At 32.4% G+C, this 12,980-nt stretch overlaps 1 protein-coding gene across 1 annotated transcript in view; it reads right to left on the bottom strand.

Annotated features, from left to right (window-relative positions):
- Positions 1 to 12,720, bottom strand: part of LOC149226725 (uncharacterized protein At4g15970-like) — a 30,975-nt gene extending 18,255 nt beyond the window's left edge. The window contains exons 1-3 of the mRNA XM_089380281.1: positions 12,661 to 12,720; positions 12,526 to 12,554; positions 12,059 to 12,431 (exon numbers count right to left, since the gene is read on the bottom strand). Of these exons, the coding sequence (XP_089236407.1) occupies positions 12,059 to 12,431; positions 12,526 to 12,554; positions 12,661 to 12,720 (462 nt within the window). The remainder of the gene's footprint in view (positions 1 to 12,058; positions 12,432 to 12,525; positions 12,555 to 12,660) is intronic.
- Between the last annotated feature and the right edge of the window lie 260 nt (positions 12,721 to 12,980).

The following is a 12,980-nucleotide window of genomic DNA, read 5'->3' as shown; positions in this document are numbered from 1 at the left end:
CAGGGGCTTTGTTTTTTTTCATTCCCTTCACTATGTCCTCCACTTCTTCCAACATTGCTGCCCTCATCAAGGCCATGTTTTGGTCCCTTGTTATTATTTTGGGGATTTCGTTGCAAATCCTTCCTATAGCCTCTTCTCTGTCAACTTGGGATTCACTCAGCATGTCTTTGTAATACCCAACTAATACCTGTTCAATTCCCTCATGCTGTGTTATTCTTTGCCCTTCTTCATTTTTGATAGAGACAATTTTGTTCCTTTGTCTGTGTTGAACGATAGCTTGGTGGAAGAACTTTGTGTTCCTTTCTCCATCACGAAGCTAATTTATCCTAGACTTTTTTTTCCATAAAATTTCTTCCTTTTTTCTTCGTTCCTCTAATGGCTTATCAATTCTCCATCTTCTCTGCTTGTTTCCTCCTTTCGGCCTTTTTCTATAATTTTTTGTTGCATCTCTTCCATTTTTTGTTCTAATCGTTGCTTTTCCATTTATATGTTCCCGAACTCCTCTTTGTTCCATTTTTTTTATTTTCCCATTGAGTTCTTTGAGCTTTAACTGAAAGGTTTGCATCTTGCTTCGTCCTCTCTGTTGACTTTGAGTCCACCATTCCTCCACCTTCGGTATGAACTACTGATTCCTGAGCCAAAAGGCCTCAAATCTGAAGGGCCTTTTGTTAGGGATCTTCTTGATGTCTATCTCCAATCGGATGGGCCAATGATCTGATCCCATGGCAGGAAGGATCATTGATTCTACAAATACATCCGTGTTTATGATCTATTCCGATATTAAGAATATATCTAGTCTCGATGCTATTTGGTTTCTGCCTCCTCTTATGTTATTCCAGGTATGGATCCCATTTGTTGTTGGAATATCTACCAGTCTTTGCTTTGTTATCATTTCACAGAAAGCTTCCATGTCTTGGTCCAGTCTTTTTAAACCTCCTCTCTTTTCTCCTAAGGCTTTAATCATATTAAAGTCCCCCCCTACAATCCATGGAGTCTCTGGAAAGATCCTTCAGATTATTTTCATGTCTTGGAGAAAAGTTTTGCATTCCCTTGATAGGTGCAGTACATAGACTCCTGTGATGAGTATCCACTCAAATGATCCTATCATTCTGAAAGTTCCTGAGAGGATTTTAGGAAGGCTGACCCAGTTTTGGAATTGCACTTCCTCAGGGTTCCGGATTACCAATCCTCCTGTCGTGCCTGCCGCATCCAGACCCATTACTTCATAATGAATATTATGCTTTCTCATTATTTCTTCTAACTTTTGGGAACTGATCTTTGTTTCCTAGATTATCATTATACTGGGCTTGTCTTTCTTCACCCTTTCCTTCAGATACCTATGTATTCCTCTGCTATTAAGACCTCTGATGTTCCAACTTTTGACTATCATTTTAAAATTTTTTGGATGGTTGTTGAAATACCTCTGAAAGAGGTATCACTCTACCTGAGTTTACCAGCATCTCCCCTACCACCTAAATGGTTTCGCTTAATGGCCTTCTCCCTCTTTTTCTACCTCCTTTGCCAATACTGCCCATTCGCATGCTCTGTCCTCCTTGTGCTCCTATTTGTTCCAGTTGATTTGCCAGAATAGTCCCTTTTTTTTCTTTGTATTTCTGGAACATCTCTTTATACAATTGCTTTTGGTCGTCAGGTATGAACCTCTCATCTAGGTTCTTCCATTTCTGTAGCAGACTTTTCGTTATTCTCTCCTCATTGCTTCCACTATCCTTTTGGAAATCAATCTCCATTTGTGATTGCTCAACTGTCATGTCCATATTTTCCTCTGTTCCTTCTTGTTCCATTTTTCTCTGGTTTAAGTCTCAATCCTTTGTATCTTTAGCTAGCTCCATATGTTCTTCTGTGCTTTCTCCTTTTTCCATCACCCCTTCTTCTTCCTGAAGTACTTTGAACTTATTTTGGCATTCTACTGGCACTGTTTTGATAGGTTTTTGCATTCTTGGCATTCCTTTCCCCGGTCTTCTTTTTATGGGTACTTCATAGAAACCCTCCTCCTCTCCCTCGGTGGCTTATGTCCTCCTCTTCTCTTCTTCTTTTTTCTTTGATGTGTCCTCTGCAGCATTTAATGGGCATTGTTTGAAGAGGTGGCCATATTCATGGCAACTTCTGCAGCGAAAGGGGATGTCTTCATAATCCATCGGTTGCTGCCAGACTTCGTCGTGGTATTCTAACTCTACGTACTCTAGCAGGGGTTCTGATATATTCATGTATACACATATCCTTGCATAGGATGTATATATCCCTCTTTTTGTGGTCTCTGCTACTTTCACAAATGTTTTGATTGTATTGCCTATTCCTTCAAAAATCTCAGGGTCCCAAAACTCTATTGGTAAGCCGAACAGTCTTACCCAGATGGGCACTGCTAACATCTTTTCTTGGTCTAGATTGTATCAGTCCTCCCAGTGCTTAATGAATAAACTAGCATTATTCATAAAATATGGTCCCCCTTGAAAGGTTTTTTCCTTGTCCTCTAGGTTTGAGAATATCACTGTAAAAAAACCCTTTGCCCCCAGCTTCAGATCTATATGCCCTTTCAGTTTCCATCTTTTTTGTATCCACTTTGTCAGGTCCTTTTCAAATGGCCAAAACCCTACAAACTTACATATTAATGCATGGTACCTCATATAGCATCTATACTCTTCTAGTTTGTTATTCAGAATTACGAACCTATGTTTTTTTAGAGCTCTGGGAAGGCATCTGCCCCCTAGTCTTATTTGCCATTGGGTTTCCATTACTGGTGAATCTCTATTGTTTTCCTTTGGGTCTCTTTGTAGTCCGCTTCCACTTGATTCTCCCGTCGTTACGTCTTTGTAGGAGGGGATCTCTCCCCTCCATGGTTCCCTTGCCATGGCGTTTTCAGTTCCTCCTTGTTTTATGATGTTGCCCTCCACTTTTCTATGTCGTTGCTAATCTAGTTGAAAGCAAGAAGCCCGCCTCCCTACCCTGATCTCAGCTTTTCCTTCTCTTGCATTCCTACCGCTACTAACCCTAATGCTTCAGAAACCTTCTCTTCTCCGATCCCTCGTTTCATCAATATTATTCATCACACTTAGTTTCCTCTTTATCCCAACTTTTATTCACGAACAAAAATGGATTTTTTAATTGCTAGTTAGGACACTTGTAAGTTATATACCTTAATTTGAAGAATATTTGAATGGATGATGTTTTTCTTGATATATATCTAATATTTTACACCTTGTGGATTCCGAAGTTTGGTCTAAATACTATGAAATGTATTTTTTTTAATTCCACGTGTGCGAATAGAACTTGATGTGCCAAGTGAAAGTTAGGGTAACTTTGCCAAAAAAAAAATTATCCTTTTCCCATGAGAAAAACTTGTATAGTGTGTCAAAAATCCACTTCTTCAACTATAATTTTTGAAGTTGTACTCTGGGTACTTCTATATGTCTCTAGAATATTTTCAATAATTCACAGTTTGAAAAGTTCCAAGAAATAAGATACTACAAAAATAACAAGATGACTTGTTTAAAAAACATTATGGATTGTTCACAAAGTCTAAGTTGGACAAGGTATACCAATAAAATTATAGTAAATAAAATTATGAAAACTAAACAATATTCCCCAAGATATATCCTTAATATGGTCTAAGTTTAACTTTCTAAAACCTCCCAATAAAAAAATTATTATAAAAATTCCAAGATGACCCTCTGAAATTGAATTTAGGATCATTCACGTACCTAAAATTACTTAGAGCATATATCTAAAATCATAGTGAGCCAAGATCTAAAATTTGAACATGATATTCCCACGATATTAGCCTTATGGTGGTCTAGGTTTCATAGTGACCTCAAACCTCACAAAAACATTTATAATGAAAATTTGGAATTTCCTTGTTTGAGACTAATTTCACTAGAATTTCGTAACCCTAAATTCCTTGCATTATACTTTTAAAACTATAATGAGCTAATATTTTAAATTTGAACCATACATTTTCTAAGATTTGTAATCAACACACTCTATGTTTCACCATCTGAAATCTCGAAAATATGTTATAATGAAAATTGCATCACCAATTTGAAGTAGAAAAACCTTAGTATCATGAGCTATGATACCAAATGTTATGAACCTTAGACCTTAGAAATAAAAAGAAACCAATATTTACAACCCTCTTTGATGTGGAATCCTCCTTTTATAATGAATACAACGTATAATACAAGTTTTGATGATCCTGCGATGAGGTCTCCTTAGTGTATATATAGAATAATAAGGGTACAATTATAGGAACATAATCCTTTTTTCTTTCAGAAAGTCATTGATACCATACCTATTGGCCTTGTTCCAAAAATATTTACCTTCTGTAGGGATGCCACTTTGTGTAGATCAAAGTATTGCTCCATCTAAAATATCCATGTTATGGGATCATTAGTACCAAAATTCCTCATTTTGATCTTTGGAAAATAGTAGTTCCTTGGCATTGAATTAAAGCCCTCAAGGTATGGATCTTAGATTGAAAATTCATTATCATGGTTCTGCAATTCAATATTTTTTCTCTATAATTATAATAGCATATTACTCATACGGGATTGATTGTAAACATCACATTTCTTCTTATGTTCATGATTCCTTGTATCTCCACATCCCTTTTAATAGAACGCTTTATAATTCTTTTATTTTTTCCTAATGGATTTTTACATTTCTTCCCTATTTTCATTCATCTCCATTTTTATTTTTATTTTAAGTTTTCCTTGAGAACCTAATAAATCCACCTTTCTCAACATACTACAATCCATTTCATTAATTATATTCTCTAAATGGGATAACCTAAGTTCTAAGTATTCGCTTTCCTCGTATGTTAAGGATAAGTCTTAAATATATTTAATTAGTGTAGTGGCTTTGTTTTGAGGAACACCATTAAAAAAATGGTACTCCTTTATCATAAGCTTCAGTCACAAACAAAAATTGATTTTTTAATCAATAGTTAGGACACTTGTTAGATGTGTACCTTCATTTCGAGAATATTTGAATGGGTGGTGTTTTTCTTGATATATCTCTAAGATTTTAGCCCTTATAGATTTGAAACTTTTGTCTATAATAGTATGATATGTATTTTATGTAATTCCACATGTGTGAATAGAATTTGATGTGCCAAGTGCATGATATGATAACTTTCCCAAAACTTGTTAATTGTTTACCACTTCCGCTGAGAAGAACTTGTATAGTGTGTCACACATCCACTTCCTCAACTATAGTTTCGAAATTTTTACTTTGGGCACTTCTATATGTCTCTTGAATTTCTTTAGTAATTCACAGTTTGAAAAGTCCCAAAAAGCAAGATACTACAAAAATAACAAGATGACTTGTTTAAAAAAATGATCGATTTTTTACAAAATGTAAATTCTATAGGGTATAACACTAAAGGTATAGTGAACCAAGTTATGAAAACTAAACCAGATTCGCCAAGATATATCCTTAATATGGTCCAAGTTTCACTTTTTAAAACCTCCCAGGAAAAACCATTATTAAAAAAATTCCAAGATGACCCGTTTAATACTGATTTTCGGAGCATTAAGGTACCTAAAATTCCTTGGAGAATATATATGAAATTATAGTGAACCAAGATTTGAAATTTGAACAAGATATTCCCTCGATATTAGCCTTAATATGGTCTAGGTTTGGTAGTGACCTTAAACCTGACAGGAAAAAATTATAATGAAAATTTTGTATTGACTTGTTTGAGACTAATTTCAAGAGAATTTAGTAACCCTACATTTCCTGCATTATATTTCCAAAAATATAGTGAGCTAATATTTTAAATTTGAACCATATGTTTCTTGAGATTTCTAATCAAACTACTCTACGTTTTACCATCTGAAACATCAAAGAAATGTTCTAATGAAAATTCCATCACCTATTTGAAGTATCAAAACTTTAGGATCATGAGCTATGATACCAAATGTTATGAATATTGGACCTTAGGAATGACAAGAAACCAATATTTATAGTCCTCTCCTAGGTGGAAACCTCCCTTTATAATGAATATAATGTATAAGACAATTTCTGATGATCTTGAGATGAGGTCTCCTTAGTATATATATAGCAGACTAAGGGTACAATTATAATAAATCATGACCATCATAGGTTTCTATCCTACATCCAGTAGACTAGTATAAATGTAATCACTCAATATATAAGGATTAATAAGGGGTTTTAGGGTTAACATGCGGATTATATACGATTTAATAGTAAGCGGGACAAGCTCCATATAGGCCTTGATCCTTGGATTAGAAAAAAGAATCTTACAAACTGCTAGTCTCTATCATTTAGGAACCTAGATTCAAAGGATACCATACTTGATTTCATATGGCAAGGGGAAGATTTGAAAATAATCAATAACAATTCATCAAGGGATTTTGACCTTAGGGAGAAATTTCTAGGTGTTTGGAAGGCCTACACTAGTAGCCTTAGGAAATGTTGTATCAACCTAAATAGACAACCTATCTACCTTCGTGGTTGAAATCCATATAGACGTTTAATTATATTACCAAATAATAAATATTTATGTGGTTTCTCCTCAATAATCACTGCTTTATCTCAATAGTAATTGATTCACTTGGGTTGTTATGAAAAACATTGTTTTAAAGGATTAGTTAGGTGTTTTCCTTTTGAATAAGATGTTGATACTAACACCCATCTCATCATCTCTTTCCCTTGAACTGATTCTAGAAATAATTCAAATTATCAACAATACCACACAATAAATGGGAACAAAAATCTATTGAAGAAGAAATAACAAAATGGTGTGAAAACAAAAGCAAAAATAGATACAAAGCTCTCCCACTCACTTATGCTCAAAAAATTTGGTTGGATAGAAACAAAAAATTATCTAACGGTATGGATAGCTGTGAACTCAAATCCACCATTAAAATCCTTACCATTCTAATTGCTTATATTTAATTTTCCTCCTTCTCACAATTGAATCTCAATATACCAATTTAATATAGAAATTCCTTAGTATTTGTTGATGGAGCCTCTTAAGGTGCTCCAAATAAAAGTGGAGTTACTCGAATTATATTGCTCTCCCAAAATAATATCATTCAAACATGGAAGTCGATGAGCCACAAATAATTTCATTGAACTTCTATCTCTTAAACTAGTCTCCATTCTAGCCTTTTGAAAAATAGGATATCAAAATTTCAAATTATGAAAGACAAATTATTAGTGAATCAACTATTAAAAGGAGAATTCACCTTGTATACTACAATGTTTATTTCAACATATCAAGAATTTGCTAACAATATTTACCCACCTCTCCTTTACACTTGTACATAGAGACAAAAAGACGGAGTTAAATAAGTTGTCCAAAAAACTAAATGACATTGTACTAAAGAATCCTTGAATCTCATTATTAGGAAAAAATATTCTAATATTCATAAAACATGAATTTTATTTTCTTTTACCACCTCTAAAATCAACGAAAATTTTCATAAAACATGATTTTAATTTGTTTTTACTACCTCTAAAACCAACGAAAAATGCATGGTTACTTTTTTTTTTGCGTTATATATTTTTAAAAATCCTTAAATTGTATAAAAGAGAAGCTTTTCTATCTTTATAAACTCCGGTTTTAATTTTTAGATTAAAAACAAATTATCTCTGGATTATCTTTCTATTATGAAAATATATTCCAATTTATAACAAACTTGCATGATGAAACCTTAGGGATATAAAGATATTATTTCAAATAAGGTCAAATGATCTCAATACTTCTTTGTTATCTTCCTATTATGATAATTTATTCCAGTTAATGACACACTTGCATAATTTAAAGCTCAGGGATATTAAGAGGTTATTTGAAATATTTGTTAAGAAACCCATCTCGGGAAGGTAAGGGTTGAAGTAAATTTGTTAGCTTTAAAAGCCGGCGACTTATTCTTGATTGTGATTCTTGTTAAATTTAAAGCTTATACATTCTTTAGATATGAGGTTATTTGAAATGTTTGTCGGAAAACCAACTCGGCTAGGTAAGGATGGAAATAAATTTGTTACCTTTACAAGGTGAAGACTTGTTTTTAATTATGACATTTTTTAAAATTTAAATCTCAAAAATTTTCTGCAATATTTGTCTAAAATTGAATCTGTACACTAAATATAAGTAAGAAATAAATTTCCACATTAAAAAAGAAAATTTTAAAAATGAACATTTATTTTAAAGTTTAGAAATTTTAGCAAATCTTACTAGTTTCTAATATTCAAACTATAAAATGTTTGTTGATATCTTTGTAAAACTACTCAAAGTTTAATGACTTTATATTTAGTCTTTATAGAATTTTGACGATTTCGAAGATAAAATATTTTTATACTATAAAATTTCGGCGAATATATTTTAGAAAAAATGGAAATTGGCAAAATGTTTTTTTGGAAAAAACATTTAAAATTAGCCCACCTCCGAATATTAGCTCCCAAATTTTCCCTGATTAAAAACTAGAAAGGCATGGTTAAAATAAGTTTGTTATTCTAATACACAAATCTAAAGTTAATAAACATTCTTATACTTTTTTCAGGAAAAGGGGAGTAAAATTGCACATTTTAAATAGATTAAGAAATATGGGTCATTGAAGAGTTTAATTTGTAAAATCAACATGATAAAAAAATTGGTCATTAGAATTATGGGATTGCAAATCAACGTGCTAAATCAATTATATTATAATCATTATAAGAACTGTGGAATTGATTGTTTGAAGATTTCAGTAGTGGGTATTTTGAGTATTTTTAGTGTTTGGAATTAATTTCACAATAGTTGTTTTTGTGTTGAAGTTTCAAGCCTATAATAAGATTCTTTATCAGAACAAATTCCTATAGAGAAGAACGAGAATGCTGGAAATTAATATAGAACGGAAGAAAACGAAATGCGAATGAGCCTACTAGTTTATCTTAAAAATAATTAAAGAGAATTAATAAATTATGATTTTTTTTAACCGGGAGAATTTTTATTAATAATTTATATTATTGACAATGAAGTTTAATAATTAATATAAAGGAGATAATTATTAATAAGTTAATCATTGTTAATTATGATTAGTATTGATTAATAATTAAGTTAATAATTATGATTATTTTTATTATTAGTATTAATTATTATTATTATTGATATTAATTATTTAATTAATTCTAATAATAAAATTAATTAATAATAACAATAACAATCATAATCATTATTAGTAACTTTATAAGATAATCATCATTATTATAAACCCACCGAGTTAATAATAATTGATATTATATGTATTAATTATTATTATTGTTAAGATAATAATTATTATAAGGGATAATGAAGATATCATTAGGGTTAATTATTAGAGATAGCTTAGATGATATAGTTATTAATTAAGACTATGAATTAATAAGCATAGAATGGAAGAAATAAGGAGAAGGGGGATGCAATGAGAAGTTTCAGAGGTGAAATGAATATGATGGAGAGGTGTAAACGGAAAGTCCAACGGGGGCTTAAGTATAGAATGGAAACAAGGGTGAGAGGTTTTAGTTAAGGTTGTAAGACTTGGGTACTTGAGTGAGTAAGGGAATCCAACTTCTAGTTACTTCTATACCCCATCTCTATTAAGATTGCGAGAATGTTTTATAATTTCAAGGGCTTCATGGATCTTTCATTTATACGGTGCTTTTCTTTGGCGATTATTTTCATGTCTTCAAGGAAAAAATGGTGACATGTCCTGGATGAGTGTTTAGCAAGTGTTAAGGATTGAGTTCTACCATTCTTAATGTCAACGTCATGTTCTTTGAGTTGAATTATGAAGGATCTTCTTGTTTCTCCAATATAACATTCACCACATGAGCACAAGAACTTACAAACCCATTTGTGTTGGAGCTGATGAAGATTGTCTTTTACTGATCTCATCTTCTGTCTGATGCTTCCAAGGGCCTGAAAGAGGTATCAATATTTTTATTTTTTTGAACCCTAGCTTGCTTATATGTGAGTCCTTGAATTTATCGTAGATAGGTCTTATTATTAGAAGGTTGGGAACTACTCGAAGAGGGTCTTCTTCCATTTCTAGTTCTAGCTTTCTTGATGGTTTCTATGATGTCTTTATTTTATATCCAATGCTATCAAAGACTTTCTTCAAATATTTTGTCTCTTCCTCCACATGCTCCGTGTATAATGTTCTTAATTCTCTAGTGAAGATGGTTTTGAGGACCCCCATATTTTGCACTGGATGATGATGTGACCCTACATGAAGATAATTATCTATGTGTTCTTTCTTTATGAACACCATGTGTCCTAATGATCCATCATCATTCCTAAGGAGGAGAATGTTTAGGAATGGAATGCAATTTTTTTCTTCAACCGTCATAGTGAACTTGATATCTTTAGATATGTTGTTAAGGTGGTCTAGAAATTTTATTACATCCTTATCCTGATGAGGCCAATTTACACTAGTGTCATCAACAAACCTAATCTAATATTTAGTTTTTAGAGGGAAGGTTTCTAGAGCTTTCTTTTCAAAATTTTCCATGAAAATATTGGTTATTATAGGGGATAACGAGCACCCCATAGCCAGTCAAGATGTTTGCTCAAAGAATTTAACTTGGAAGGTAAAGAATGTAGAACAAGACATATTTCCCCAAGTCTCGCAGTCTGGGGGTCTATGACCTCTTTCCTCACTTGGATAACTTCATCTAAAGGAATGTTTGTTAATATTTGAAAAACATCGAAACTAAAGAAGAATCCTCTAAAAAAATCACATTGACAACTTATGGTCAATGTTACCATCGAAGCTTAAAATAATATCACCAAGATCCAAATTCTCTTTCTTTATAAACTCCAGATAATGATTAGAGTCTTTAATGTATGAATTTGTTTCTCCAACCAATAGAGAAAAGGTACTTGCAACATATTTACCTAACTCATATGTATATGTCCCAATAGTGTTGACAATGGATCTAAGAGGCACCTTCTTGATGAATTTTAGAAGCCCCATAAATTAACATATAAAAAATATCGCTACAACTGTAGGAATTACGGAAGTGATGAGGCTTGTTTCTATAATTAAGTTTTGGACATATATAAATAGCAGAAAAACATTGAATATAAAATTATTGCAAATATTGATACATAAAATATTAATATAAAAATTTGGCTATTTAAATAAAATAAAATAATTTTCTATATCAAATAAATATAAAATATTTCAGATTTTAATGTTTAGTTAAAATAATTGTCATGTTTGGTTAGAATTTATGGGGATAAGGAGTAATGGTTTAAGATTGTAAATTTATGATATATATTGATCATTTTCTGACCTATTTTATTTTTATTATTTTGTATTTCAGGAATCGGTAACAATAATGGTTTTCAGGCTTGTGTGATATCGGGTAGTATCTGCCACTATAACCCCTAGGTGCAACCGCCCACCCCTAAAGAATGGAGCACGGGTAAAACAAGGATTGAACTTGTGACCTGCGTAGTTGCACAAACTCCTTAGCAGTACGTTCACTAACTATCAGACCAAACCCCTTAGCCCCAGTCTATTTTATTTAAAGATAATTTTTTTTAAGAATTATACATTTAACTTAGTTCGAGTGAATTGACAATATTTTTTTAAATGCTAGATTTATTTATTCAAAAATCCTTTTTAAAAAATAAAAATTACAATCTTATTAAAAATTGTATTACCAAATTTAAACCAGAAGAAATCATTTCATGTAATAAAACTTATAAAGTATGAAAAATATAAACCTCACAAACCTCTCTACCAAATTTAAACCAAAAATATCATTTCATAATAAAAATTGTATTACCAAATTTAAACCAAAAAAAATCATTTCATGTAATAAAACTTATAAATTATGAAAAATATAAACCTTACAAACCTCTCTACCAAATTTAAACCAAAAATATCATTTCATGTAATAAAAATTAGAAATTACGAAAAATATAAACCTAATAAACCTCTCTTTAGTTTGTAAATCAATGTGATTATGAGACAGCAGAAATCTAACAAATCAGTAATAAATAGGTCCGCCTCTTTAAAAATCCACGATTAAGCAAGATAGATCCACTTACAGAGAAAAGGAAATTGTAACCCGTCTCCAATACCTGGCTGAAGAAGCGCACCCTTCTCCACATCATCTTCAAGTAATTTTGACTCATAAGGGGCATCACGACTGTGTAATCGACGCCCTCTGTCTTCATTAGATAATAATGCTTGTGCATCTCCCTGCAGCGTTGTGCCTCGTTATCCGCTGTAAGAATGAGAAAATTCCGCAGAAAGTGTTCAATTTCGTTGCCCACTGGAAAACTTTCCAAGAAAAGATCGAGCATGCTATTATTTTGCGCCCATGCTCCGTTAAGCAACGTGATTACAACATTCATGTTTGGGTTCGCAACCTTCGACAATATTAATTCAAGCTCCGCCATATCGCTGGATACTAGAGTACTGTAATTATACAGACAAGCCTTATAAATACCATAACCTAGAGGGATCTATGCTAATATAAATTTATAAGTATTCTGAGGGTTTACAGACTTACATGATGATTTGTAGGCGGGGTACACGACCCTGGCATTTTGAAGGGGTCTTCAGAATTACGCGAAAAAGAACTTAAGGCAAAGAGATTAATGAACGCCTTTTGGGCCTTCAAAAAACCTAAGTACATTAATCCTACCAGTGTTATACGGAGCAACAGCACGTTCACATTCCTCAACTCGCTGTGATTGAACGCCATGGAAATACGCCTCATTTTCTTTCTTAATTCAAATCTTATTTTCAGCCACCATTAAAAACGCACACAAAAAGTTTCAAGATTCTCTGAGGAACAATCTTGTGTGAAATACCATGTTGGTGCTTCTTTAGCTTCAAATTCTCAGATGACCATGGAAATTGGCATTTTGCAAAGAAGTCTGAGAAAATTCAGGTTCCGCAGTGCATGATGAAGATCACCGGGTTGGCAATGTACAGATAAGGGTGATAAAAAGTAGTGGTCGT

The sequence above is a fragment of the Pinus tabuliformis genome, chromosome J (assembly GCF_031772625.1).
Source record: "Pinus tabuliformis cultivar Carrire ecotype Pingquan chromosome J, CPIR1, whole genome shotgun sequence".
NCBI lineage: Eukaryota > Viridiplantae > Streptophyta > Pinopsida > Pinales > Pinaceae > Pinus > Pinus tabuliformis.
Note: the sequence above shows the minus strand (reverse complement) of the source record. Positions and strands in the feature narration are given on the sequence as shown.